This window comes from Lissotriton helveticus, chromosome 2_1 (genome assembly GCF_964261635.1).
Source record: "Lissotriton helveticus chromosome 2_1, aLisHel1.1, whole genome shotgun sequence".
NCBI lineage: Eukaryota > Metazoa > Chordata > Amphibia > Caudata > Salamandridae > Lissotriton > Lissotriton helveticus.
In genome coordinates, this window is record NC_136059.1 from 385451748 (window position 1) to 385478004 (window position 26257).

Consider the following 26257-nt stretch of genomic DNA (forward strand, 5'->3'; position numbering starts at 1 on the left):
TAGTTCTTGGTAGCTTTGCTCTTTTTTGATGCTTTGGATTAGTTTATGAAGTGTGGGTTGTGTTCTTCCTATTGTGGCTTGGAAGGCATTATGCCATCCTTCGACTGCGTTGTTAGTTTTGGCTTTCTGTGCCATAGTACTAGCATACACATTCCACCATGGAATTTGGAATTTAGGTTGTCTGCGGTGGCCAGAACGATGTAATCTTCCCACCCAGGTATTTTCAAAATAGTCTAAGAAGGGAGTTAATTTTTTCTCATTGGTGCGGTAGAAAGGGCTGTCAAGTAGTAAATTGTAATAGTTAGCAACTTCTGTTGTTGGTACAAATGCCAATGCAATTAACTTTTTAATCTGATAAGCAAAGTTACTGTTTGTTGAATATTCAATGCTTAAAGTGGATTTTTGTAAGTGCCTCCATATACTTTGGTTGTAGTGATAATAACACCCTTGTATAGATGTGTGAGGATATATTTTAAGTATAGCTTGAATCATGGGTATTTCAAATTCTATTATTATTCTTTGTGGATAGTAATTATCAGTAAATCTTTGATAGTTGTTAAAATTTCTACGTAGGTAGCATTTGTTTTATTTGGCAGCAGTGTATAAATTAAAGGGATATTTGTTTCTTGGTATTCACCATGGATGGTGTAAAGTTGATAGAAAGGTTTGGGACATACTTTAAAAGTTCCGTCCATCATCCAGGTTTCACACGATTTTAGTTTTTGCAAATTGCTATTTGTTGCAAAAAGTAAAATTCTTTTATCATGACTGTGGTTATCATACATTAAGAATGTATCTTCATTGTGTTTAATAGTATATTCAGGATATATTGTAATGTCTTGAAAAGTTTCAGGTGCTGTTGGAGTTGGATCAGAATCTCGTTTTGTTTTAGCAATTAATCTTTTCAAGTTGGGTATTGAAGGTAACTGTCCTGTGACATGTTCTGGCACCTTGCTTAAAACATTTTTCAAAATAGTGGTGCTTGTTTCTTGTGAGCCTGTACTAGCTTCTCTCAATGTCTCTAGTGCATCTCTTACTTCGACTTCTGTTACATTGGGTGGGTGGTTATGCTCATGTACATTTACAACATTGTTATCAACAGTCTTTGCTCTACCATAGCATGCAGTTGAGTAATATTTACTACATTTCCAGTAAGTTTTATTCCCTTTTATTCTTTCTTGGGTGTAGGTGTAACCCATGTAGCTCAGCATTATTTTCCCTTTTTGAGAAGTAATAAAAGTAGCTCCTGTTGCCATGTCTAAGGTAGATCTGTGAAGACATATATATGTTTTTTTAGTAAAAGTGAAAAACATTTCTTGAGATGTGTACGTTAAAAGGAAAAAGTGCAAAAACTTACTTACAATGTTGTTTTCCTGCTAATTTTATGTTTTCTGTTCTTATATGTAGATTTTCACTCTTTAATGTTCTGTAGTTGTGGTAAAGAATAATACAAAAAAAGATTTAGTTTTATAGTTGTTTATTTTTTCTTTCTGATTATTAATAGACACAGTGGGTATACTTACTTAATGTAGTAGAAGATGTTGTTAGTTTAGTTGTAGATTGGTAGATGAAGTTTGTATATTCTGTAAAAGAAAGTTAATTTGTGTTATTTATTGTATTAGGATATATTAGTAGGTAATAACATATCAAGTCTTTTGCAACTTTACTTTGTAACTTTTTAAAATTATTTAAAAGCTTTCTAAGTAGACATGGATAAGGCAGTTCATATTTTCATTTAATTATTATCTTGTGGTGGTTGTTGATAGGATGTTGTAGTTATATTTAAACAAATATAAAGACCATGTTTTTAGTTTAGGGAGTTTAGCTACTTTTCGACAGGTTTGTATGATAAATGAAATGGGACTTGACTTACTTGAGTTGTAGTATGCTGTGTTGTAGTCGTTGTAGTAGGTGTGTATTCTCTTCTTTTCAGCAAGGTAACCGTTTTCCTCCAAGTTTGGCCAAAAAATGGTAATTTAAGTTAAGTTTGTAATTGTATTTATAGTAGTGAGTTAATTAATGGTTATATTTGATTGGTTCAATTAAATATAATTTAAATTCATTGGCTGACAACATTAGTTTGAATTTGAAAGCCGTTATTTTGTAAAGAGTTAGTAGCATCAATAATTGTTTTCGATTTTTATTACCAAATGTATTATATGTGTTTTATTTTAATGGTAAATATTTATTACAATGTTAAAATTAGTGAAATGTGATTTAAAGTAATCCGATAAGAGTGTATGATAGTGTTTGGTAATGTTTATATTGGTATACAACCTTTACAACGCAACTTTTACAACGCACTACCATTACAACCAAACTTTTACAATGCAAAAACCATTACAATGCATGTATTTACAAGGCATGTTTTTACAACGTAGGTACCTTTACAACGCATATCATTACAACGTAAGTATTGGTAAGTATATAATAATTTTTTTAATATAAATTAATTAAAATGAATAGATTTTAATTAAATTTAATTAAATTAAATTTAATTTCATTTAATTTATTTAATTAATATATTAATTATTTTTTTTACCCTGTACCCCTGTACCCCAAAAACACAAAGCAGAGCTATCTATAAAATTAGAGGACCAGATAGAGGGATAGATTAAATTGCCACTTTCATTAGCTGACAGAATAGCCATACAAAAGATGGTTGTACTACCAAGGTTCCTCTACTTCTTTGTGAACATACTGATATTGCTTACACAGTCAATATTCACCAAACTGCGCACTTACGTGGGCAGGGAAGCAGGCAAGAGAGGAATGAAACGACCTGACGAAACCATATATTCAAGGGGGTTTAGGAGCACCAGATTTGCAAATATATTTTTACTGTGCGCAGGCATAACATGCTCATTACTGGTTACACCCGCATGGCCATATATCGCATATAGCAGTGGAACAGGAAAGTGTAAAGCCTACTCTATTGATTACCTTTATATCAAACCCGAAACAGACCATCCAGAGAGCTGTGATCCATCCTGTGTAATGTACATCGCAGGCATGGTATATGCTAGCCAAACGTGAACAGAAACTTCCATTATACGCATCAGCGTTGCCCATGTCCCACCACCCGTAATTAACGGTAATGCAAAAAAAGAACATGCTGTCCTTACTGGGAGAAATGGGTCTAAGCACTATGAGTAATATATTCCCTCATGGCCAATTCATATTACAGTCTGATGTCCCACTTAGCGTACACTGCACACTTTTAAAGATATTTGCATACTTGCGCCTACTTACGGCAGTGAGGGAACTATACCCTTCATTTCCAGGTGAACCGCAGACACTTAATACACTGCAGATCCTGTTGACGTCACCTACACGCCAACGCTTAGTAACACGCCTGTATAATGCAGCCCAGAGTGAACAGGTCCGTGCACAAAATAAAATGCTAAAAAGATGGGGGGAGGCAATTGGCAATTCTATCACTAAAGATGATGGGACTATGGTTGTGTGCAGATGCAGATGCTTACACCAAACTGCAACTTGTGCATCATACACTACAAATGTATACATCAAATATATTACACACCGGTGAAACTGCACAAATATGGGTTACGAATAGACGACAAATGCAAAAGATGTGGCGCCACTGGGGATTATTTCTTGCACATGGCGTGGGCATGCCCCTGGCTTCAATCATACTGGAAAGAGGTGACTGAAGCACTAGCTCTAATGCTGTCAGAACAGATACCCAATGAGCCGTTAGTCTGCCTGTTGGGGATGCACAAGATCCAGCTGGTCCGGAGGTGTAAGTTTCTGGCTGTGGCATTACTGCTAGCCAAGAGACGCATAGCCCTATGTTGGGGGAGCAGGCGCCTGCCAAGATAGCAGGACTGAGTAGCTGACATGACGTATTGCAAAGAGACACAAGAGACATATGCAGAAGAATTGCTGCAGGCCTCTAGACCTATGGATTTTTGGGAACCACTTGTGCAATACCTCCGACCCACACAAACTGACGAATCATTGTATAATACAGCACATTAGTAACATTTAAATGTATGGGGTTCTATGGAACAACAGAGGAGAAGGGAGCTGTAGAATACGGGTGTGGTGGAGCATAAAACATGTAGGCTGAGGACACTTGGGACAGGTCGTGATTAGTTACAAGGATGTAGCTGGGTAATACACTTTAAAAAGACAACTAAGTAGGATGTACATGTCAATACGTGAAATGTCACTGTAATATGAAAATTGTGTAGTATTGGTATCTATGCTGTGTAATTTTGTTTGTTTTTTGCTGACCTGTATAAATAAACAAATAAAAAATAAAAAGTTATGTCTGTCATCAGAGACATTCCAGTGTGCAGTAAAAATTAAGGGTGGGTGGAGTTTGCGGAGTACAAAGGCGTGGAATTCCGCGGAGTTAACTAAAAAGTCAGTGAAATTCCACATAGCTCCGTGAGCAGCAGAATGCGGGCCATCCCATACATTTCGAATCTGTATTCCTATCCTGACTGTGTTGTTGCAATTTAATTACAACAACTCAGTTAGGATACAAATTCAAATTAAAAAAAGCATTGTATTCAAAATTATAACCCAGCCCTGCACCCCATCTTTGCCCGCCCACTGAAATTCACTCACAGAGCCTCCCCCACAGCAACACAGACATCAGCAAAGGACTTTTGTGATACTACGTGCTGTCCCTCCATTGTCCCCAGCGCTTTCTTACCTCTTACAGGGCTATGCTACACACATAGGCCTGAGAGCAGCCCTCTCCCTCACAGTCCATGACCAGGGCACCCTTGCTCTTCCTATGGGGCAGCTGCCATATACCTCCCCTGTCCACTCCACATGACAAGATCAGCGATGCCTCCGGAGTCCAGACTGGAGTTGGCGGTGGCACTTCACAGGCAGCGGGTCCTCCTCAGTCCTCAGCCCGCCCTCGGGTGCCAGGCTCAGACTCCATTGGCAATGGCAAAATAAAATTGTGGCCGCGCCGGAGCTGTGTTAGACTAGCGTCTGATCAGGCAGCCATCCGTGGGGGGACAGGCGAACAAAATGGTGGATGAGTATGCTCTTTACTGGCAGTGAGATTGACCTGAAGGGCTCAGGTTGGACTAGCGGGATTATGATGCATGTCGTAATGGCTGGTGAGTGCGAGCGCGGCAGTAAATTTAAAAAACTCTGCTCCGCTGAAGCGTAGACAGAGTTTTGTGGCAAACGCCACGCTGGAAGCAGAGAGCGGAGTAGGGAAAACTCTAAGAACTCTGCTGGCAGAGCGGAGTTTGCCACCCACGTTTAGTAAAAACGATGTGAGTGAACCTGTGACTGGTGAGCCCTCTGAGTGTGTCGAACCCATAGCTGTAGTCAATGTTGGGGGTAAGGTTCTCAAACTTTTAGTGGATTCTGGAGCTAGGATCACCATGATTACCCAACAACTATTTGAAGAGACATGGGGCAACAGGATATTGGCACCGCCAGACCGGTCTCCTATTTCCTAAGAGGGGCAGCAGATTGAGTTACATGGTTTCACTGAGAACGAAATGGAGTTCAAAGATACAAAAATTAAGTGGAAAGTTTATATTGCAGTTAATGGTCATAACATACTTAGTTGATTTCACCAGGGTTTATTTGGAATGATTTTAAGTGTTGGTAGTAGGGTGTCATGACGAGGAACAGAGGTGGAGGGAAGAGTTTCCTTCTGTTTTTGGTAACAAGTTGGGCAAGGTTCATGGCTTCAAGCACAAAAGTATTTCAAAAGAAAGTGTAATTCCTGTAAAACATTGAGCCCAATGAATCCTCGTTGTGGTTGTCTCCTTTTGTTGTGGCTCGCAAGAGGTGTGGGCAACTTCGCGTTTGTGTAGATTTGATGTCCCTTAACAAATAAATTTGGGTTGATTCTCAATCTTTGCCTAAGATCAACAATCTGTTTGATTGTGTCAAGGGAGCCAAGTATTTTTCTAAATTGGACCTAGCCAGTGCTTACCACCAGATAAAGCCCTATCCAGAGTCACGTCACTTGACTGCATTCATTTCTTCCCTTGGCACATTCAAGTACCAAGGCATGCCTTTTGGGTTGGCATCTGCCGCTTCACTTATTTAGAGGGCGATGCAAAATGTATTTAAAAATGTGGATGGTGTTTTGTTTTTCCAAGACGACGTATAGATTTTTGCCAAAGATACTCATTCTCATAAAGTCACTTTACCCAGAGTGCTAAAAAAATTCAAGAACAAGGTAGAAGAAAAAATACTTTTATTTCATTTGTTAAAATCATAAAAGGGTGGAACATACCACCATGTGATAAACAGCAACATAGAGAGTAAAACATATCTCTGTGTGCTGGGCAGCATTGCACAAATGTACATAATGAATAAAAACAGGGAGAACACTTTTTAAATGTGCAAGATGAGTAAAACAGAACTAGAATTTTATAAGATGGCCCTCACATCAGAAGATTGGGGCCAGCAAACAACTGTTATAACAAGGATGCAGCACGAGTTAGGACTTGTGCTTGATTAAATGTGTCTGTCCCCGTCTCAAATAAAGTGCTTGCAGAGACTTGGAATAAAAGGGAAGAGGGAGGAGAGAAGGCTGTAAAGAGCATCAAGGAAGATCTGGATCCGGCTGCAAAGTGTCCATATGTCCCAGTTTCTGTATTGCTGCTGCCTTTTCTTGAGCTGCAAATGTCAGGAATGTAATCGTTTTGCTGGAAAGTTGGATCGAAGACCCACTGAGGCAATTTCTCACGGCCGCCCTACAGGTCCTGACTTGCATTTCTCTTAGGATTGGCATCAGGAGGATCTTCCTGAAATTGTCCAAGGCCGGGCACATACATATTAGGTGTAATAGCGACTCTTCTCCCTTCTCACAGAGGTGACAATCCAATTCCGTAACCATTTTGGGGTGAAGTCTTTGATCGGAAACCACATCAATCTCAGTAAGCTTAGTTTCCTCTTATAGTGTTCCCTGAAGCATTCTTGTAAATAGGATTGTTGTTTCAGTTGTTTGTACGTTGGCATCACAATCCAGGCATGACTTTTGCCAGCCACTAATGCCTTGTCTATTTGCAACAATGTTTGTTTAATGGCTGTGTTAGTAATTTGTTTAAAAGCGAGGTATGACATTGGTGAATACCAAGCTTCTGCCAGGTTTAGCGATAGAAGCGCTTGCCTAAGAGTCTTACATGTGAAATTGGTCTGCCTAGCCTGTTTTTTGACCTCCTCCCAACAGTGATGGGCTAGCGTGTTGTCATCAGCGGTCCTCATTCGCAAGTAATATTTGGCCAGGACACCTTGTCTGGCTTGTATATGGTTTGTTAATCAGTATTCCAATCGTATTTGCGCTTGGGAAATATGGTGTGGAATTAAGAACAGTTTTTTTTAACAATCTTGAATGGGTGAGATTTAGCATTTTAGAGTTTTTGGTGTCCATCATTTCCGAGTCATATGTGATAGAGGGCTGACATTTTGCTGCCTTAACCTTTAGTAAGTGACTGGTTGAGCTTCCACTTTTTGTATAGTTTTAAAAGCGAATTGTAGTTGTTTTGATTTAGTTTTACCGAGGTCTAAATGATGTTTATAGTTTAATTGGCGATCTAGTAGGACACCCAAGTATTTATATTCATCCACCTGTTTTAGAGTGCAAGAATTTATCCTCCAAACAAATTTTGATCGTTTTTTACGAGTGCTGGAGAAGGTATGGTACTTAACTGAGAAATGTAAATTTCTTTGCAATGAGGTAGAGTACCTGGGGCATTTTTTGTCTCATAAAGGTATTAGACCTAGGGAAGATCTGGTGGAGGCTATAACTAATGCTGCGACAAGTGTGGTGTTAAGGCACTACTAGGGCTACATGTGAATTACTCGTGTTTTATTCCTGACTTTGCCACCATTGTGCATCCCATCAGCAGCTTGTTTTGAGAGATGCCTAGGTCCAGTACTCTGTCATAGAGAAAGAATTGCTAACATGTTTGTTGGCCATAGAGACATTTCATTCATACAACTGGGGCAGGTGATTCAGATTACAAACTGATCACAAGCCTTTGGTAGGTATTTTGAGTAAATGTTGTACCCCTAGGATCTTGAGAATGGTCTCCAGATTGTTGCAGTACCAATTTGATGTGTCCCACATTGCTGGTAGGAGGAATGGGAGAGCTGATTGTTTTATCCCACTTTCATTAAAAAAAAGGATGAGAGTCAGGACGTGAATTTCAGTGAACTTTGTGTTGAGAATTGTGATGATTGCTTTGTAGCTGCTCTGGGCATACCTAAGTCCGAGATAGGTTCTGAAGATGACTGGAAAAATGTGTTGAGTGCTGATGCTTTATTACAGCAAGTATGTGAATTTGTGGCCTAGGTAAAAAGGTCTAGTCTCCCCTTCTACAACCTTACTGTAAGGTTGAGGATGAAATCTCTATTGAGGATTGAATGTTGTTATGCTGCGATAAACTTGTTCCTCCTCAGGTGGTCAGGCAAGCCATTATTAAAAATGCTCATGAGGGGCATTTGGGTGCAACACTTACTAAGCGCCGTATTCGAGAACGTTTCTGGTGGCCAAGGATGGATGGGGTGATTGTTGAGGCTGTGGCTAATTTTTGTGTGTGTGATGCTGCTGACAGGAGTTTCAAAGTTGTGTCACCTCCCTTATTACCTATTGAATGTCCTTCTGGCCCATGGAACATATTGGGCCTTGGTGTTTTGGGACTGTTTCATTGTTTGCCTGGCGGCTGCAGGTATATATTAGCACTTATAGATTATGCATCCAAATGGCCTGTAGTTAAGGTTGTATGAGAAGCTAATGCTTCAAGTGTTGTGACATTTGTACGCAATGTCTTGGGAGAAGGGTTTCCTGAAACTCTAGTCTCTAACAATAGAACTCAATTTGTGAGTGGTGAGGGTGATGCATGTCTTGCTTCATGCAGAATAAAGCATTCCAAGAGTTCCTTATACCACCCACAGACAAATGGTCTTGTTGAGAGGATGAATTGTGAGGTAGGGAGTGCATTAAGTGGGCAAAATCAGGCAGCTATGATATAGGTAGATCGTTGAATAGCATGTTGTGGCTCTATAGAACTACACCCATTCTTTCACCAAGTCTCACCGTTTGAGCTGCTTAGGGGATCCTATTTTCAGGCCTGAGTGGATGAGTAAATGGCTTATATCAGAGTCTGATTTAAAGTCGCTCATGGAGATGTTGAGATGAAATGTGTCCTAGACTCAGGTTAAACAGAAAGCCTGGTATGATCACAAGAAAGGTGTAAAAAAAAGTGCCCCTAGTGGTGGGTGATTTGGTCAGGATTAAGTCTCACAAAGGGGAAAACAAATTTGGTGAACCAACCGGAGTTGTGAGAATTGGCAATATTGCGGTCAAATGCATGGGTGGACAATGGTGGAACATTTCCAAAATTATTAAAATGAAAATCAGTGGCAAGAGTGGTGCTCACAAGGTTGCCTTGAACAATAACACTGGCTCCAAGGAGGATTGTTGTGAACTCAGGAGAAGTTCTAGATTTTCAGTTACTCCTAAGAGGTTGTGGGAGTAGGTTTGTATTTATTTTTTGTTTGTTTTGTTCCAAGGGAAGGTGTGTAGTATTGTGCAATGCTGTTTGAGAATAATGCTTCTTTCTGCCTTGTCTCTGGTTGCTGGAAGAAGCATTCTCTGTCAGTGTTCCAAGGTTGCTGGAATGCTGGGACTGACTAAGGATGGATTCTGAGAATCTTGGGTTCAACTGGACTGTCAGTTGAAGCTGTGGTAATGGCTGGTGGAGTCCTGGTTCCTTGACTCCACAACCATGTTGCCTGTAATAAAACACCTCGACCTACCTTGGCTCCAGCTTCTTCTCTACATTAACCTTTTCAGTAGGACTAACATGTTCCCTGTATCTGGCTTACGCTCTATCACAGTTAGCCTGAACTTGTGATTTTTCCGTGGTTTAGCACAACTGCAAGTGGTGCTTTATGCTTTTAAGTTCTCTATCATCCTAAAATTTAAAACTGCATATCTCCTGGTCTACATATTGGATCTTTGTCATTTTGTCTCATTTCATTTATTAAAATATACTATATGTTTCTAACTTTCAGGGGGATTTTTCTTGTGTTCTGTTTTCACTTTATTACTGTTTGTATGCTGCAAAAATATTTTGCCTTCAAGTTAAGCCTGACTGCTTCATACCAGCTTTATACCAAATCCCAGAAGTTTAAGTACAGGTTAATTTAGAGACTTTTATTGGTCACCCTGACAAACATTGTGGTCTTGCAAACAGTGTAGAGAGTCTCAATACATGCAAAAATAATCTTCAAAAAGAGAGTAGGAAAAATCAAGTGTGGTCATGTCGAAAAGTCAACTTTGCTACAAAAACTGAAGTACCTCAAAGTGTCTTTTAACCATCAAAACATTTAAAAGTCTTAAACGGGCCTCATAATGCAATACAATGCTATGCTCATAACATGTCTAAGACTTAAAATGTATTTATAACTAATTGGCTCATTGGCATTGATAGGCTATTATTTTGAAAATCTCAATCAGGGTCCATGAACGATAATTCACTGACGGACTCTCAATCTGATGACAGCTGGCAGGGAGGTGCCTATTCTACAAATTATGAGTACTGCCGTGGATTTTGCCATCATAAAATGAAATGAGCCTTCTCCGTTCTGCACCATGGCCTCCACACTTCAAGCTGATGTTTTTCAAATTTCACAAGTGCATGTCATCTTGGTTGGTTATTTAGGCAATTGAAACGTTTTTGGATATTTCTAAATTACTATGCAAACATTTGGAATGGGCCTGCCAGGGTTGACCATATAGCGCTTGTAAGTAATAATTTCACAGGATGTACAAAATAATGTATGCACATGTTGGGAGTTCAAAGATGAAACCAGGTTAAAGTTCAGAAATGAATATAGTGTTGCAGGACTTAACACTTAACTTGTTGAAAGGAAAAGAGTAGCTAGTATTTCTCTCAAAATCACAAATGTATCGGCATTGTGCTATAGGGACATTGGTATTATTACACAGAATGTCATCGATTTAACTACCTAACTATGGGTGACTGGGTGCCCATGTTGCTGCTTGCATTAGCACCCTTGCTAAACCAGGAGGCTCTCCATAAGAGTGTCATGCAAAAATCCCTGAAACTTCCACATTCCCGGATTTACCATTTCCAGAGGTCCTGGTTATTTTGGAGCGTGCAATAAAGAACATGATGTGGTTTTACGAAATTACATGCATTCATTGGGCTTACCAAGCTAATTTCTGCATGTGTTCTGTAGTATTGCACACAGATGCTTTTCCCGCTGGAACAAGGTGAAATGTAATACAATAACTGGAATGGCGATCACCAAGTGAACGCACTTCCTAACCCCCTTGATTATCATGTTTCTGCTTGGCCTATCAGTCAGCATTAGTGGATGTAGGGAACGGGTTAAAGGTGCAGTAGCATAGTATGGCGAGTAACACGACTCTTCAAGTACTCAGCATGCAGCTGAAAAGAGACGCTTCCCATTACAGTACCACACCCAGGAGCACCTCCCACCACCATATTAAACCACAGCATCAACGCACAGTGTGGCACTGACGTGTATGGAGATACCTACTCGAGGTACCACACTCATTTGCATCAATTGCTGCTGCAGAACCTAAGAGCAGCGTTCTGTTCTAGGGAGGAACGCCATTAAATTTACAATTTTCGGTGAAAGAAAAAAGGCAGCTCAGAAAAAGAAAGGTACATATAAATGGTAGGACTGGAAGATATGTATTTTAAGTATTTTAGGGGGAAGAAGGTTAGGCATCTTTAAGTCGTTAAATCGTTCAAGTTGTAAAAAGGTACCATCACTTTACATTTATGCTGATTGTAATATTTGTTGACAGCCATATTCAGCACAATGGAAATGTGTAGTTTCCTATGATTATTCACATAATAAATCCGAATTTGTAAAGCACGATTTATCACCCCTAAGAGTATGCAGGCACAAGGGGCTGTTGGGAGGATTGGGAGGCATATTTACAATAAAGTCGCAAAGGGTGTCGTTAAGCCTAGAAGAAACCCCCTGCGCTGGCGCTAACTTTAGCTGCCTAACGCCAACGCAGGCAGCCTTGCACCATAGTGCAAGGTTGCTGTGATTTGAGCGGAACATTGTTTATGTGTAGGAAGGCGGACCTTCCTGCATGTAAACAATCATAGGTAATTTTCTCTTTCTATGTGTGCTGCACAAGGGAGCACACATGGAAACAGCAAACGAGGAAAAATAAAGCATTTCTCCTCGTTTCGCCTGTTTAATACCAGGCTTTCTCTGGTCTTAATTTTGCCGCTGCCTATTATTTATGCTGTTGTAAACAGGAGGCAACATCAAAATCAATGCATGATTGACCCTGGGCAATAGCTCACTTAGGGGCACATTTACAAGCCCCTATCGCCATCACAACGTCACTTTCAGTGACGTTGTGATGGCGATCGGGGCCTTGCCTTATTTACAAGGCATCATTAAGCCACTTAACGTGGCTTAAACATTGCCTTGTAAATAGGGCACCCTTTCATGCTGTATTTAGTGTGAAAGGGTAGAGCAATGGGTGTTGCGTTGTGGTGGCGATAGGGGCTTGTAAATATGCTCCTAAGTGAGCTATTGCCCAGAGTCAAATGATGCTGTGCTGAGCTGTCGCTGTTGACGGGGATCAAATTACGAGCCCCATGCTGAGGTGTCAGCCGCTCTGCCCACTGTGCCACAACTCTCCCATATTTTTCAGTGAATTTCTAATGCTACGCTTTGCATTTTCTTAACACTTTTTTTTACCACGTCTGCACCCATTTAGGTTAGCATTTACCTTCTTTACACTGTAATCGTTTGTTGATCTTTTTGCACATATTCTGCATCTCTGTCTACGGTACATGTAGTCCCACTTTACTTTAGAGGTACAGCTCTCACGCACAGCTCTAATCCTACCTGAAAGTTGATATTCTCAATGTTTCCAGGAACACGAAAAGTTTTTCTGGTATCATTACTTTTCACGGTTCTGCACTTTCCACCGGTGAAAGTGTTATCTAGGACTTCACCTCGACTTTCTCCTGCTAGGAGATTGAACCTGGGAAGAAATTTCAATCAGGCTGTTAGAAACGTGTTTTGGAGACAGGATTTAGTTTCATACAAACTTTAAAGTAGATGCAACTTTTTATAAAGGTGAGAAAACCACATCACAGCTAAAGCTCAAATGTGTTGTACGCCACGAGTGGTTGGACATTTAGTGACAGATTAATTATTTAATGGTGAAGCCTTGCGTCACGTTTGTGCTTTATAAAACACTCAAAAAATAAATAAATAAAATTAAAATTGTCTCCAAACTCCTCTCTCCTGCCTCTGAGCTGTCTATTATAGTAGAGCAGGTCCTCCTATATTTGGGATGAATTTACGCCAAGATGCAGAAGTGTTGAAAACTTGGCCATGGCAACAACCAAGTCAGAGTTGACAGTAGCCGCCCCGGTCCTCCTTAGAAATTTACAAGGTGTCCGATATGGCAGGCCTGTGAGAACACTGCCCATTAATTGCTAATGGCCAATAAAGCAGATAAAAGAGCCATCACCTGATCTCAGCCTAATCCAGTGTTACTCTGGCTCTTTGGCATCAAACAGCCATGGGCAAACATTATAAGTCCTGAGTATATGGGTCTACTTGTACCCAGGCTCTGTAAATTAAATTCATTGCACCACCCATTAAAGTAGCACTATAAAAACATGTCTCCTGGCTTACTATTGCAGACTGGCTGTGCAGTTTTAAAACTGACATTTCTACCTGGCAAAACAAACATTTTGCCAGGCCTAAACCTTGCTTTTTGTGTGTATACTTCTCCCCTCTGTCATTCCCTGAATGCCCATAGGGCAGAGTGCAAGGTATTTAAAGAGTAGGACATGTTAAAATTATGTTTTACGTGTCCTTGCAGGTAAAAACCTACAAGTCTTTTTACAAGGTTGGGTCTCCTATAGATTAACATTGGTTTACACTAGTATCTTCAATAAGTTCTTTAATTCAGTTTGGGAGGAGCTAGAAAAATGTTTCAAGGACTCATTTTAATAGTAACTTAAAAAGCAACCTAATGGTCAAGTTGGATTTTATTTTAATATTTTAGAAATTACACATTTAATACGTTTTCATTTCCCTGCCTAAAACCAAAAGGCTCCCCAGCCAATATCCAGAGGTCATCTGACCCCTGATGGCTCCCCTGTATTGTCATGTGTATTACTCCCAGACAATGTACAAGGAGGACTGGGAATGGGGAGGGGGCCTCCTCCCATGATAGGATAGCCTGGGGAATGTGCCCAGCCCCTTCTTGAGCTTCAAAGGATGCCTTGTTACTGGCAAAGAAAGTTCACATCTTGGCATGCCTCCCATTGTCTCTCTATTCAGGGCTGGCACCAAACCATGTGGACATGGAGGAGCTGACCAGAGCTGGGTTAAGGGGTGGACAAAGGCTTGTCCTCCAACCACAGCTGGCATTGGTCTCAAAAGTGGACCCCACAGACCTCTCTTCTGAACACTCCTGGACTTGTGAAGATCATAAGAAAGACTGAAACCAGAAGGAAGACTGTACCTGCTTGCCTTGAATGCAGGACCCCAGAAGAGACTCTAAGTGTTAGTTGGCTACATGGGCACTGTTAGATCTGTGGGTCTCTAGTTGGCAAAGGTAGCTACCAATGTCCAAATAGGGACCCTTGCTTCTAGTCAGAGTAAGGGGGATACACTCTTTGGAAAACCCCTGCTCACCCCCTTGGTAGCTTGGCACGAGCAGACAGGCTTGTCAAAGGCAATGTTTAAAGTATTTGTACCAACACTCACAGTAACACAGTGAAAATATCACTAATGGACTCCACACCAGTTTAGAAAAAAAAAGTATTTTTATCTAGACTACACAAGACCAAAATGACAAAATTCCAACATACACTGTTCCAAAATAAGTCTTTAAAAAGAGTTCAAGGGTTTCATCCAAAATAATCCACAGTTGCATCACTTTTAGCCCAAAGTACCTGTAGATGCGACAAAAGTTCCAAGCAGCAGGTGCAGCATCAGAAAACAAGCGATGCGTCTCTCCTGAGACCCTGGGGAGGCGATGCGATAACCCCGCTGCACGCAGCGGGCGGGTTGTGTTGAATCCGGTCTGTATGGCGAGCAATGCGATACCTTTTATGGATTCCAGTTTGCAGGTTCTCTGGTAGGAAGCGTCTCGCACAGGCACGATGTGATGATCTTCGGAATGGTGCCGATCTTCGGTACAGCAGCAATACGCAGCGCATCGTTGATCCTCTTCTGTCTCTGCTCCACGATGAGTTGGCGCTGGACTCAGTGGCGATGTTTGCAGCGACGGGATGAGTTCCGCAGGCCAGCGGTGCAACGAATCTCAGAGCAACGACAGGCTCTGCAACAATATTCCCAGAAACAGGAATCTTCCCGCACCGGGGCGATGCGCTCCGCAAGTGAGAGACGCATCAGGTTTTGCAGCGGCAACAGGCGCTGCAGCAATCTTCGCAGTGATGGGAATTCTCTTGCACTGTCGACGATGCACTTGCAAGCGAGTGATGCATGCACAATTGTAGATCTTCTTCTTTTCTTCTTTTCCAGCTCCCCAAACAGCAAGAAACAACCTCCAAAGGCTGACACATGTATCAAGTACTCTAGGCATGTCAGAACTCGCACAGCACAGTTTAGGGGGGGAAGCTGAGGGTGAAGTCCTTTTGTTCCTGGGACTTCTTAACAGGAGGCCAGCTCTTCTCAGGCCCTTGGAGATTTCTTCAAGCTGGGGACACAGCAACAGCAAAGTCATTCCCCGCTCCTTGGCAGAATAGCAAATGCAGGTCAGCCTACAAACACACAGCAGGGCAGTCCTTTCTCTTCAGTCTTCCAGCTTTTCTCTTTGGCAAAGGTTCCCTATTGATTCCAGGATGATCTAAAGTTCAGGGTTTTGGGGTCCTGTGGTTATACCCCAAAACGTATTTGATTCCTTTGTGCAGGAGGGCTCTGAGCCCGGTCCAAACCAGTTCTGGGTGCTTCCTGCCAGTGGACACATTCTTCCTTTGAGAGAGAGGGGCAGGGTCATCAGCGGATCAGCAGGAGGTGGAGCCAGCATTGTGGAAGGCAGGTACAGCCCTATTCAGGCCCAAGTGCTATCCCCTCCCACCACTAAAGATCCAAATGGAGCTTTTCAGCCTAGTGCTGACTCACCCAGCCTCCTGGAGCCACCCCAGCCCCTGTCACTCACAAACTAGGCAGTCAATTCACAAACAGGCAGAGACACACAGAAAGGTCAGACAAGAAAACAGCCACTTTCTAAAAGTGCTGTTTTCAAACACAGGATTTAAAAAACATCCTTCCTAAAAGATGGGTTATTAAATTCTGAGTTCAGGGATACCAGACTTCACTTTTTTCTATCTTGCTCCTATGGGAATATATGCAGGTAAACATTATACACAGCATTCCCCATTATAGCCTATGGGCAAGATAGCCTTTCAATTCTGAAAAACTAATTTGGCAGTATTTCACTATCAGAGCATGCCACCCACACTAGTACATGCTCTACCTTCCACATACACTGCACCCTGCCCAGGGTGGTACCGTGGGCCTTCCAAAGGGGTGTCCAATGTGCACAGAAAGGGAAGGGTTAGGCCAGGCCAGTGAGGACACAAGCCAGGTCAGTATGGCAGTTAGCAACTGCACGCAGGCACCGCATTGGCAAGCCTGACACATCATTTTAGGGCTACTCATGTGGTTGGCACAATCAGGCCCACTAGTAGCATTTGAATCACCAGCCCTGGCACACTCAGTGCACTTTACTAGGGACCTACTGATGAAACAAATCTGCCAATCAAGGATAACCAATCATAATAGCAATTTTACCCAGAGAGCACTTGCACTTTGACACAAAGTGCCCAAAGCATCTAAACCAGCAAAAACAAAATCCAGCACAGCATAAAAAATAAAGGAGGCAGAGGCAAAAAAGTCAGGGGAAACCACGTCAAAGTTGCCAGGTCTAACAGGCACAAGAATCCTTTCCTTGATACTGCACAGCTGACCAGAACGACCTAGATCTGCCCTTGACCCTGCTGATGGCCTCTGTTGTAGTCCTGACATCCAAGTGGCAACCCCAGGTCCTGGACTGTTGGCTGGTGTTAGAATGTACGACTCCTGTCCCCAAACTGCAAGAAGTGGGACTTAAAACCTTTGTGTCAACTTTATGCCTGAAGAACTGATCGAGACAGGGATCGCTGTTGAAGCTGCAGTTGGCCTCAGCTTGCTTTTTTGCCCCGCTGAAGGGTGTCTAACTTCTACAAACTTTTCTGAATCCGGATGTAGAGGGCTTTAACTGGACCAATGCACCGATTTTGCTTGCTCAAAGCTTTATAAATGAAATGGAGTAATTCTCGAAACTGCCGAAGTAAATCTAGGCGTGGAAGCGGAGGGGGCGGTGAGTCAATCTTCCGCTGTGAATCAAAGTAGGCGAATGAAGCGCGCGTCCCAGCGTTGCTATGCCGGGACAGCGCTTCATTCGCCTACTTTGACATCGAGGGAATCCAGGATGTTACTTGGTAATTCACTACCTACCAGCACCTGATTGCCCCTTACATACCCCACTGATCCTTGCAACGTGGGTGCAATCCAGCTGCCAGACGCACTGCGTCCAGCCCCACAGTCCTGATGATGACCCAATTACTAGGGATTGAAACGCCGTCGACTTCCCAGCGATAATTTAGGCGCCCTTTATCCAATGGCTGTCAGAAAACAGAAAATGTGGAATTTGAACAGTTTGAATTTTATGCTGTTTTCATGCACTGTATATAATTCTTCACATTTCACCTTGCGCCGTCCACGCTGTTTGTTCACTGTCACTTGCGTCGCCGTAGTGCCACCCACCTCTGCACTCGTGCACCTAGTACAACTTTGGGCTGTTATCTGTTATTGAATAATTGCAGTGCTGTTATTAACTGTAATTGCGTTTGTTTTCCATTCAAATCCTTTTTGATAAACTGATATAAATGATGTTTTGAATACATATGATAACTCAATCGAGTCTCCTTGTTTCCTTTGGATAATACTGTATAGTTATCCTAACTAATCGTCTATGAATAATACCAGTTGAGATATTTTTTGCATATATTTTTTGCATATAAATATTAATTGAGCATAATACTCAGCATCTTTTATGTTCGACCCTTTATGAGCTCTTATCTTAATCCACACATCCACAACCCCATTACTTGTTTCTCCTGAACCTCAAATCTCCAGGGTGAGGAGACCCTTGGATGTCCATTCCATTTTTCCATGTTACCCCCTCTGTGAAGGTTTATTCAAACCTCCCTCTATCATTTGCTTCTGAATGCTAATTATTTACTGCTATTTATTCCTTCTCTAGCCTAAGGCACGCTGAAGTGGAACATAAGTGGAATAGATGATGCCAGGCCAAAAATTCTTGCTTTTTATTTGGGTAAGTCCTTGGTAATTGCTGTGGACATTTTTATGTCTGTTTGCCTGGGGGTGTAGTAATGGGTGCATTACTGAAGGTGGGATTGTGGCTTTTTTATAATGTGTGCACAAACAACACAAACGTCAGTTGTTAGATCTGGGGGTCTCTAGTTGGCAGAGGTAGGTACCACTGTCCAAATAGGGACCCTTGCTTCTAGTCAGGGCAAGGAGATAACCCTCTGAGATAACCCCTGCTCACCCTCTAGGTAGCTTGGCACGAGCAGTCTAGGCTAACCAGAGGCAATGCGTAAAGTATTTGTACCAACACTCACAGTAACACAGTGAAAACACCACAAACTGACTCCACAACAGTTTAGAAAAATAAAGGTATTTTTAATCTAAACTACACAAGACCAAAACGACAAAAATCCAACATACACAGTTCAAGAATATGGTTTCAAAAAGAGTTCTTAAGGTTGCGTTAGAATTCTCTACATTGCGATAGAATTCTCTACTGATGCGTGAAAAGTTCACAGTTGCGTCACGTTTACTCACAGTACCTTTTAGTTGCAACAAAGTTCCAAAAGCAGAAGCTGGTGCGGTGGAAAACAAGCGATGCGTTGCTCCTGAGACCCTGGGGAGGCGATGCGACAGCCCCGCTGCAGCAGCGGGCGTGTTGCGACGAATCCGGTCTGTATGGGGAGGAAGGCCACTTGTATGGATTCCGGTGTGTAGGTTCCGTAGGAAGTCTGTTCTCTCAAAGGCACGATGCGGCGATCTCGTAGGGGCTGCGACGATCTCCGGGGCGACGATGCGCGGTCCAGCGGGGATCCTCTCTCTCACAGCTCCTCGATGCGTTGATTCTGCGACGATGCTCGCAGCGACGTGATGCGGTCCACAAGCAAGCGGTCCGGCGTTCTCACCCAGCGACGACAGGCTCTGCGACGATACTCGCAGCGATGATCGATTCTCCCGCACCGGTCTGGTGCGTCCCGCAAACGAAGGATGCGACGGCTCTGGCAGCGGCGTCAGGCGCTGCGACGATCTCGACCTTCGTAGCGGCGGGAAACTTCTCGCACTGTCGGGGATGCGCTCCGCAAGCGAGTGATGCGACACTTTTCAGATTCAAGAGTCACTCAAAACTTCCCAGCACAGGTACAACCTCCAGAGGCCCCACAACTGGATCAAGCACTCTAGGAGGGACAGAACTCTCTCAGCAGAGTTCAGGGAAGCTGGGGGTGAAGTCCTTTTGTTCCTGGGACTTCAAAACAGGGAGCCAGCTCTTCTCAGGCCCTTGGAGATTCCTTCAAGACAGGGGACACAGCTCAGCAGCAAAGTCCTTCCCCTCTCCTTGGCAGCAAAGCAACAGGTCAGTCCAGCAGAGCAACAGCAGGACAATCTTCCTTCTTCAGTTTCATCTTTCTCCTTGGCAGAGGTTCCTTCTTGATTTCCAGGATGATCTAATTTTCTGTTGTCAGGGGTCCTGTACTTATACCCCTAAAGTCTTTGTTCTCTTGGTGCATGTGGGCCCTGAGCCCGGTCTGAACCAGTTCTGGGTGGATCCTGAGCACTTTGTGTGGCTGGCTGCATCTTTCCTTTCAGAGTGAGGGGCAGGGTCCTCAGCCACCCAGTAGGGGGGTGGAGCCAGCATTGTGGAAGGCAGGCACAGCCCTATTCAGCCCAGGTGCTAACTCCTCCCACCACTCCAGTTGCAACTGCAGTCATTCAGCCTAGTGCTGACTCATCCATCCTGCTGGGGAATTCCCCAGCCCCTGTCACTCACAAACCAGACAGTCAATACACAAACAGGGCCAGGCACACAGAAGGGTTAGACAAGAGAACAGCAACTTTCTAAAAGTGCTGTTCTCAAACCCAGGATTTAAAAACAACCTTTCCTAAAAGATGTGTTATTAAATTCTGAGTTCAGGGATACTAGATACTTATGTCCTATCTTGTTCCTATGGGAAGAAATGCTGTTAACCACTGTAGCCAGCATCCCCCATGTTAATCTATGGAGCAGGATAGCCTTACAATAGTGAAAAACGAAAATGGCTGTAATTCACTACCAGAACATGTTCCCTGCACCAGTACATGCTCTACCTTTCACATACACTGCACCCTGCCCAGGGGGGTACCTTGGGTCTTCCATAGGGGTGGCTGATGTGCACAAAAAGGGAAGGGTTAGCCCTGGTCAGTGGGGACACTGGACAGGAGGACATGGCAGTTCTAAACTGCCCATAGGCACTGCAGTGGCAGGCCTGAGACACCATTTTAGAGCTACTCCTGTGGGTGGCACAATCAGTGCTGCAGGCCCACTAGTAGCATTTGTCATCACCAGCCCTGGCACACCCAGTGCACTTTACTAGGGACTTCATGGTGATACAAACATGCCAAACATGTATATCCAATCAGAATAACAATTTACACAGGGAGCACTTACACTCTGGCACTGATCAGCAGTGGCAGAGTGTCCAAAGCAGCTAAACCAGCAAAAACGAAATCCAGCACAGCATCAAAAATACAGGAGGTAGAGGCAAAAAGATAGGGGGAAACCACGCCAAAGATGCCAGGTCTAACATCAGTTATTAGTGCAGAGAGAAGATTGAGTAGGTTGGATGTACGGTCCCAATGCACACACATAACTACCTGCCACACAGACCAACAACGCAGTGCAGGCAGATGCCTATGCACACACAAGCAAGCATATAAATGCTTGCTTGCATATGTACCTGTGCATTGTATGTGTGCATTCTGGTTATGGGTCAGTTCATGCAGTGTGAGCATATGAATGTGCATGGTGCCTCTGTGTATGTTCTCTGCGCACACATACCGGTAGTGTTATCATTCTATGTGTGAATTGCAGAAAAGCCAAACCTATTGACTTTACAATGCTTGTTCCTGAAGTCAGCATTAATCAATTGAGCAACACCACATTTCCAGCTTTTTGCATCACAGAGGAACACAGTTGCATCACAGCACAAGAAAACACCCCATTATGTTTATTCATTTGTGTCAATTAGGATTTTCAAGCCAAGAAACAAAGGGGCATATTAACAAGGAACAGGGAAAATTAAGGCTAAGGGCGCTTAGCATTACTTTTTTTAACGTCCGCTATTGCCTGGTTATCGTGTTATTAACAACGCTAATCACCTAAGCGATAAAAAATCCAGCGATAGCGGCATTTTGGAGGTTATCGCTGGTAATGCAGCGATAAAACTACAAGGATAGAGATTTCCTTGTTGATAGCCCATGGTGGATTTAGCCATGTAATCCACCTCCCATTGGATTACATGGCTAACTCTGAAAATTAGCAGACAAAAAAAAGCAGCGTTAACCGTGGTTAGCGCTGCTTTTTTTGTCTCTAACAGGGTTAGCGTGAAGCTTGATAATAGGAGACCTTTCTCTTATTATTTTGCTCTGGAACGTCCACTTTGCATCTCATTAGAGATGCAAAGGGAAGCGTAGTGAAAAAGGGTGCTAACATGTGATTTTGCATGTTAGCACCCTCTTGTTGATGGGGAGATATTTTTTATCTCCGCTTCTTTGGCTTTTACAGCCACAAAAGCGGAGATAAAGCCCTTGTTAATATGCCCCATAATTTTTACAAATTGTACAAGGAGAAGTAAATGTATTTCCCATAATGGAAACATAGTAACGTTATTATCAATGTATAAGTTGGGTAAATTGACTCACCTAAGAGATGGAAATCATCATGAAGACGCTTGATTTGTCTAACACTTTCTCATGCAATATTAGAACGAAGCATGCTTCTAAATTGCTAAAATATGTTAATGACTATTTTCAGTTCCGAATGCAATCTAAACAGTTTGCTTGCTAAGGCAATTGCCCATTGATTGCCTTATCTCTGATGTGAATCAATGTTGAGCACACTTTGCATTCCAGGCATGTGTGTTACCTAACTATGCCTGTATTCTGCAGCTTGTGTGAGGTGTCAGTGAACACTGCTGGGACAAAATTACTTAAAACCATGTAACCTGATCTAAAAACAGGTTCAGAATAAGAGTTCATTCAAGGCACCAATTCCCTTGTTTGAGGTTTTTGAAACATCTTATTTAAGCATTATTATTGAGAACACAGTCTATGTTCATCTCCAAGCTATCAACACAGTCAACCATCTCACCACCATACACCATGGAATCTTGAATGGTGATTCACCAGCAGTGTCCTTTTACATTCTCCTCCAATCTTTCCAACCAACTCCAGTTTGGTTACATGTGTACCTCCAGGTCCCAAAAGATTCATGTCACCTCTGGAGTTCCCAGGGTTTCATACTGTTCCATGTTGTCTTCAACAGCAACACGGAGATTAGGGGTATTCTACTCATAGATACTGCTGACTGCTCCACTTGAAAGTCCCCTCTTCATCAGAAATCCAATGCCTCAAGCACTGCCTGCACATCATCCAGACCTGGATGTCCAGCACCTAACTGAAGCTCAACCTACTCATGACAAAATTACTGTCATTTGCTAAAACAACAAACAAGAAACAGTGCAAACATATCTCAATCAGAAGAAATTGGACAGCTTTGAACGCCAACTTTTAATTAATTATATGGCACTTGGATTCACCCTGGACACCAACCACGCCCTCAAACCATCCCCAAAAAACACCAAGAATGTCTGGTACCAGCTCCCTCTTCAAAGAAAGTGAAATTGTTTCTCCCAAAAAGAGACTTCGGAACTGCTGTCCAAGACTATGCTCTCACATCAGGCTACCCTTCTCTAAGGCCCCACAGACTCCACATTGGCGCCCTTCGGGTCATTCTAATGCTGAACCATGTCTCATCTAGGGTTTAAAGAAATATGATCACATCACCACCATCAGAATGGAATTACATTGGGTCCCCTTGCCGGCCCGAATAATCTTCGTGACCAGCTGCATCATTTACAAACCAATCATGTTCAGCAACCCTGCTTATCTTGCAGACAAGCTCGCCATTTCTGGTGGTTCATAGTACACTGGCAGTCGGGATACTATTAAACTGCAGAGTAAGAAGTGTAAAAAGAAAAAACAAAACAGGCCTTTTCCATCTATGCACCCATGATTTGGAACAATATTCCCATGAAAGAACTCCTCAACACTGCTCCAATTCATGAACTAGTTGAAGATGCACCTCTTTAGAGAACCCTAAATTACAATGCATTAACAGTCAACAAAACAGCTACCTCTCCAATGACTCTGTGAGTCTAAGTTTGTCTTTGACCCTCTAAGGGCTCCCCTGCTTTTTGGCTAGATTTGTGCTACAAAAATCTATACATGCATACATATATTCTCTTAGTCCTGAAAGGGGGGCCCTTCTCTTTGTTCTGGAGCTTTTCTAGAGACACTCTCCGATTAAACTTTTTAGCAACATGAAAGTGTACAGGGAAGAAAACATTAAGGAAAATCACATTGGCACCAATTTATTTGTGATACTTAATCACCAAAGGACAGTTATTGAAGGTTAGTTAAGGTTTAATACAAAGCGAATAACATTTTAACATAAACTCATCTCAATACGGGAGTGCACAAATACAAAGGGATTAGCATGAAGCCAAATCAGTGCATCCAAATCAAACAATGCAGCATGAGTAAAACCATTAATTTGAGAGGGAAACAACCTTTACAACGCAACTTTTACAACGCACTACCATTACAACGAAACTTTTACAACGCAACATCCATTACATAGCATGCCATTACAACGCATGACACTACAACGCATACCGTTACAACGCATGTCATTACAACGCAGTCATTACAAAGCATACCATTACAACGCATACCATTACCATCCAACACTTACCCTACTGTTGCACCCCCTGGAGTTAGAATAGTAATTTTTACCCCTACACTATCCAACACTAACTCTACTGTTGCACCCCCTGGAGTTAGAATAGTAATTTTTACCCCTACACTATCCAATACTTACCATACATGCAATGTAATGTTATGCGTTGTAATGGTATGCGTTGTAAAGGTAGTATGCATTGTAATGGAATGCATTGTAAAGGTAGTTTTTAAAAATTCGTTGTAATGGCATGCGTTGTAATGGATGTTGCGTTGTAAAAAATGCGTTGTAAAGGTGTATTTGTATTGTGTATTTCTAAAGCGCAACTATCGCTCCGAAAGGAGCATCCTGGCGCTATATAGACAGTGTGCAGAAGTAAGATTAGAGGACTAGATGAGTCATTACATGATCGTCTGGGAGGGAATAGATCCATGTTTTAAGCTGCTTTCTGAAATGATTTTCCTGAGTTAAGGATCTGAGATTATTGGGAATTGAATTCCAAGCTTTGGAAGATAAGAAGTTTAAAGACTTGCCTCCTTTAGTTTTGTAGTTAAATTTCGGTAACTTGATCAGGTTTTGACCTGAGGATCTTAAAGTCCTTGAAGGATTATAATGGGGAAATAGTCTAATAAGGTAGGTTGGGCCAGTGCGGTTGAATGCGCGGAAGTCTATGATTAGAATTTTGAACAATATTCTTTTGGGTAGTGGCAGCCAGTGGAGGGTTTTCAGAGCGGTAGAAGCAGACAACCTCCCAGATAACTTGAGAACGAGTCTGGCCGCTGCGTGCTGTACGCCTTGAAGCTTTTTAAGGGTGGCTTTTTTTTTAACACCTGCCATCAAGCCATTGCAGTAATCAAGACGTGCAAGGATTAAGGCCACTGCCACCGCCTTTCTTGAGTCTATTGGTAGAAAGTCAAAAACTTTTTCAGTGATTTGATAATATTGAAACAGATTCCTGCAACATTCCTAACGTGCTGGTCAAAGGATAATTCGGCGTCAAATAGGACGCCCAGATTCCTGGCTGATACCACAGCTTGAGGGGGTGCAGGGGAGTCCTCAGGCCACCATTTGCTGGGACAGAATTGTTTTTTTTTCCCCATAGGGAGAATTTCTGTCTTATTGGTGTTACATTTAAGATGGTTCCGATCCATCCAGCAAAAGACATCCCTCAAACACTTTTTTAAATTCAGCTCAGCATCTGTGGAATTGTTCTCCAAGGGAACAATGAGCTGAGTGTCATCGGCATATGATGTCACTAATATGCCGTATGACTCAATTAAAGAGATGAGGGGGATCATATAGATTTTGAACAATAACGGGCTCAATATTGAGCCCTGAGGGACTCCAGAATGTACCTTTTTCGCCTTAGAAAGAAAAGGACCCAGGGAGACAGTTTGGGATCTGTCTGCTAGGAAGGAGATTATCCAATCAAGTGCTACATCTGTGATTCCAATGTCCCTAAGTCTGTCTATTAATATGGGGTGGGAAATGGTATTGAACGCCGCCGTGAGGTCTAGTAGGATCAGGACGGCGTTCTTCCCTTCATCCTGTAATAGTTTTATTGAATCAGTGAGTTCGATCAGGGCGGTTTCCGTAGAATGGTGTGAACGGAAACCCGATTGCTGAGGATGGAGGATATGGTGTGATTCTACATAATTTTTTAGTTCTTTGTGGACCATTTGTTCAGTAATCTTACCCAGGACGGGGAGAAGTGAGATCGGACGTAAATTTGCAAGATCTGTGGGAGGTTTGTTAGATTTTCTCATGAGAGGTTTCACGATTGCTTCTTTCCATTCGTTAGGCACAACGCCTGAACTCAAGGAGGCATGAACAATCTTATTTATGATGGGATTGATAACCTCAATTAATTGGTGAAGGATTCGAGGGGGACATGAATCCGAAGGGGTACCTGATTTGCATGTCAGGATTGCTCCCCGGGTCTGGGAAAGCGTAGCCGGGGCAAAGGCTCTAAAACAACACGTCGGGTTCTCTCCGCAATCCAGAGGAATGGGGAGCGGGGAGAGCGGGGATCGACGAGGTGGTTGGAAGTCCTTTTGGATTAGTAAGATT

General features: G+C 42.5%; 1 protein-coding gene across 2 annotated transcripts in view; it reads right to left on the reverse strand.

The window, feature by feature from the left end:
- Window positions 1-26257, reverse strand: part of LOC144818001 (complement component C6-like) — a 909016-nt gene that overhangs the window by 635514 nt on the left and 247245 nt on the right. For both annotated transcript variants that reach the window (XM_078675007.1, XM_078675006.1), the window contains exon 6: window positions 12898-13036. In XM_078675007.1, coding sequence (XP_078531133.1) covers window positions 12898-13036 — 139 coding nt within the window. The remainder of the gene's footprint in view (window positions 1-12897; window positions 13037-26257) is intronic.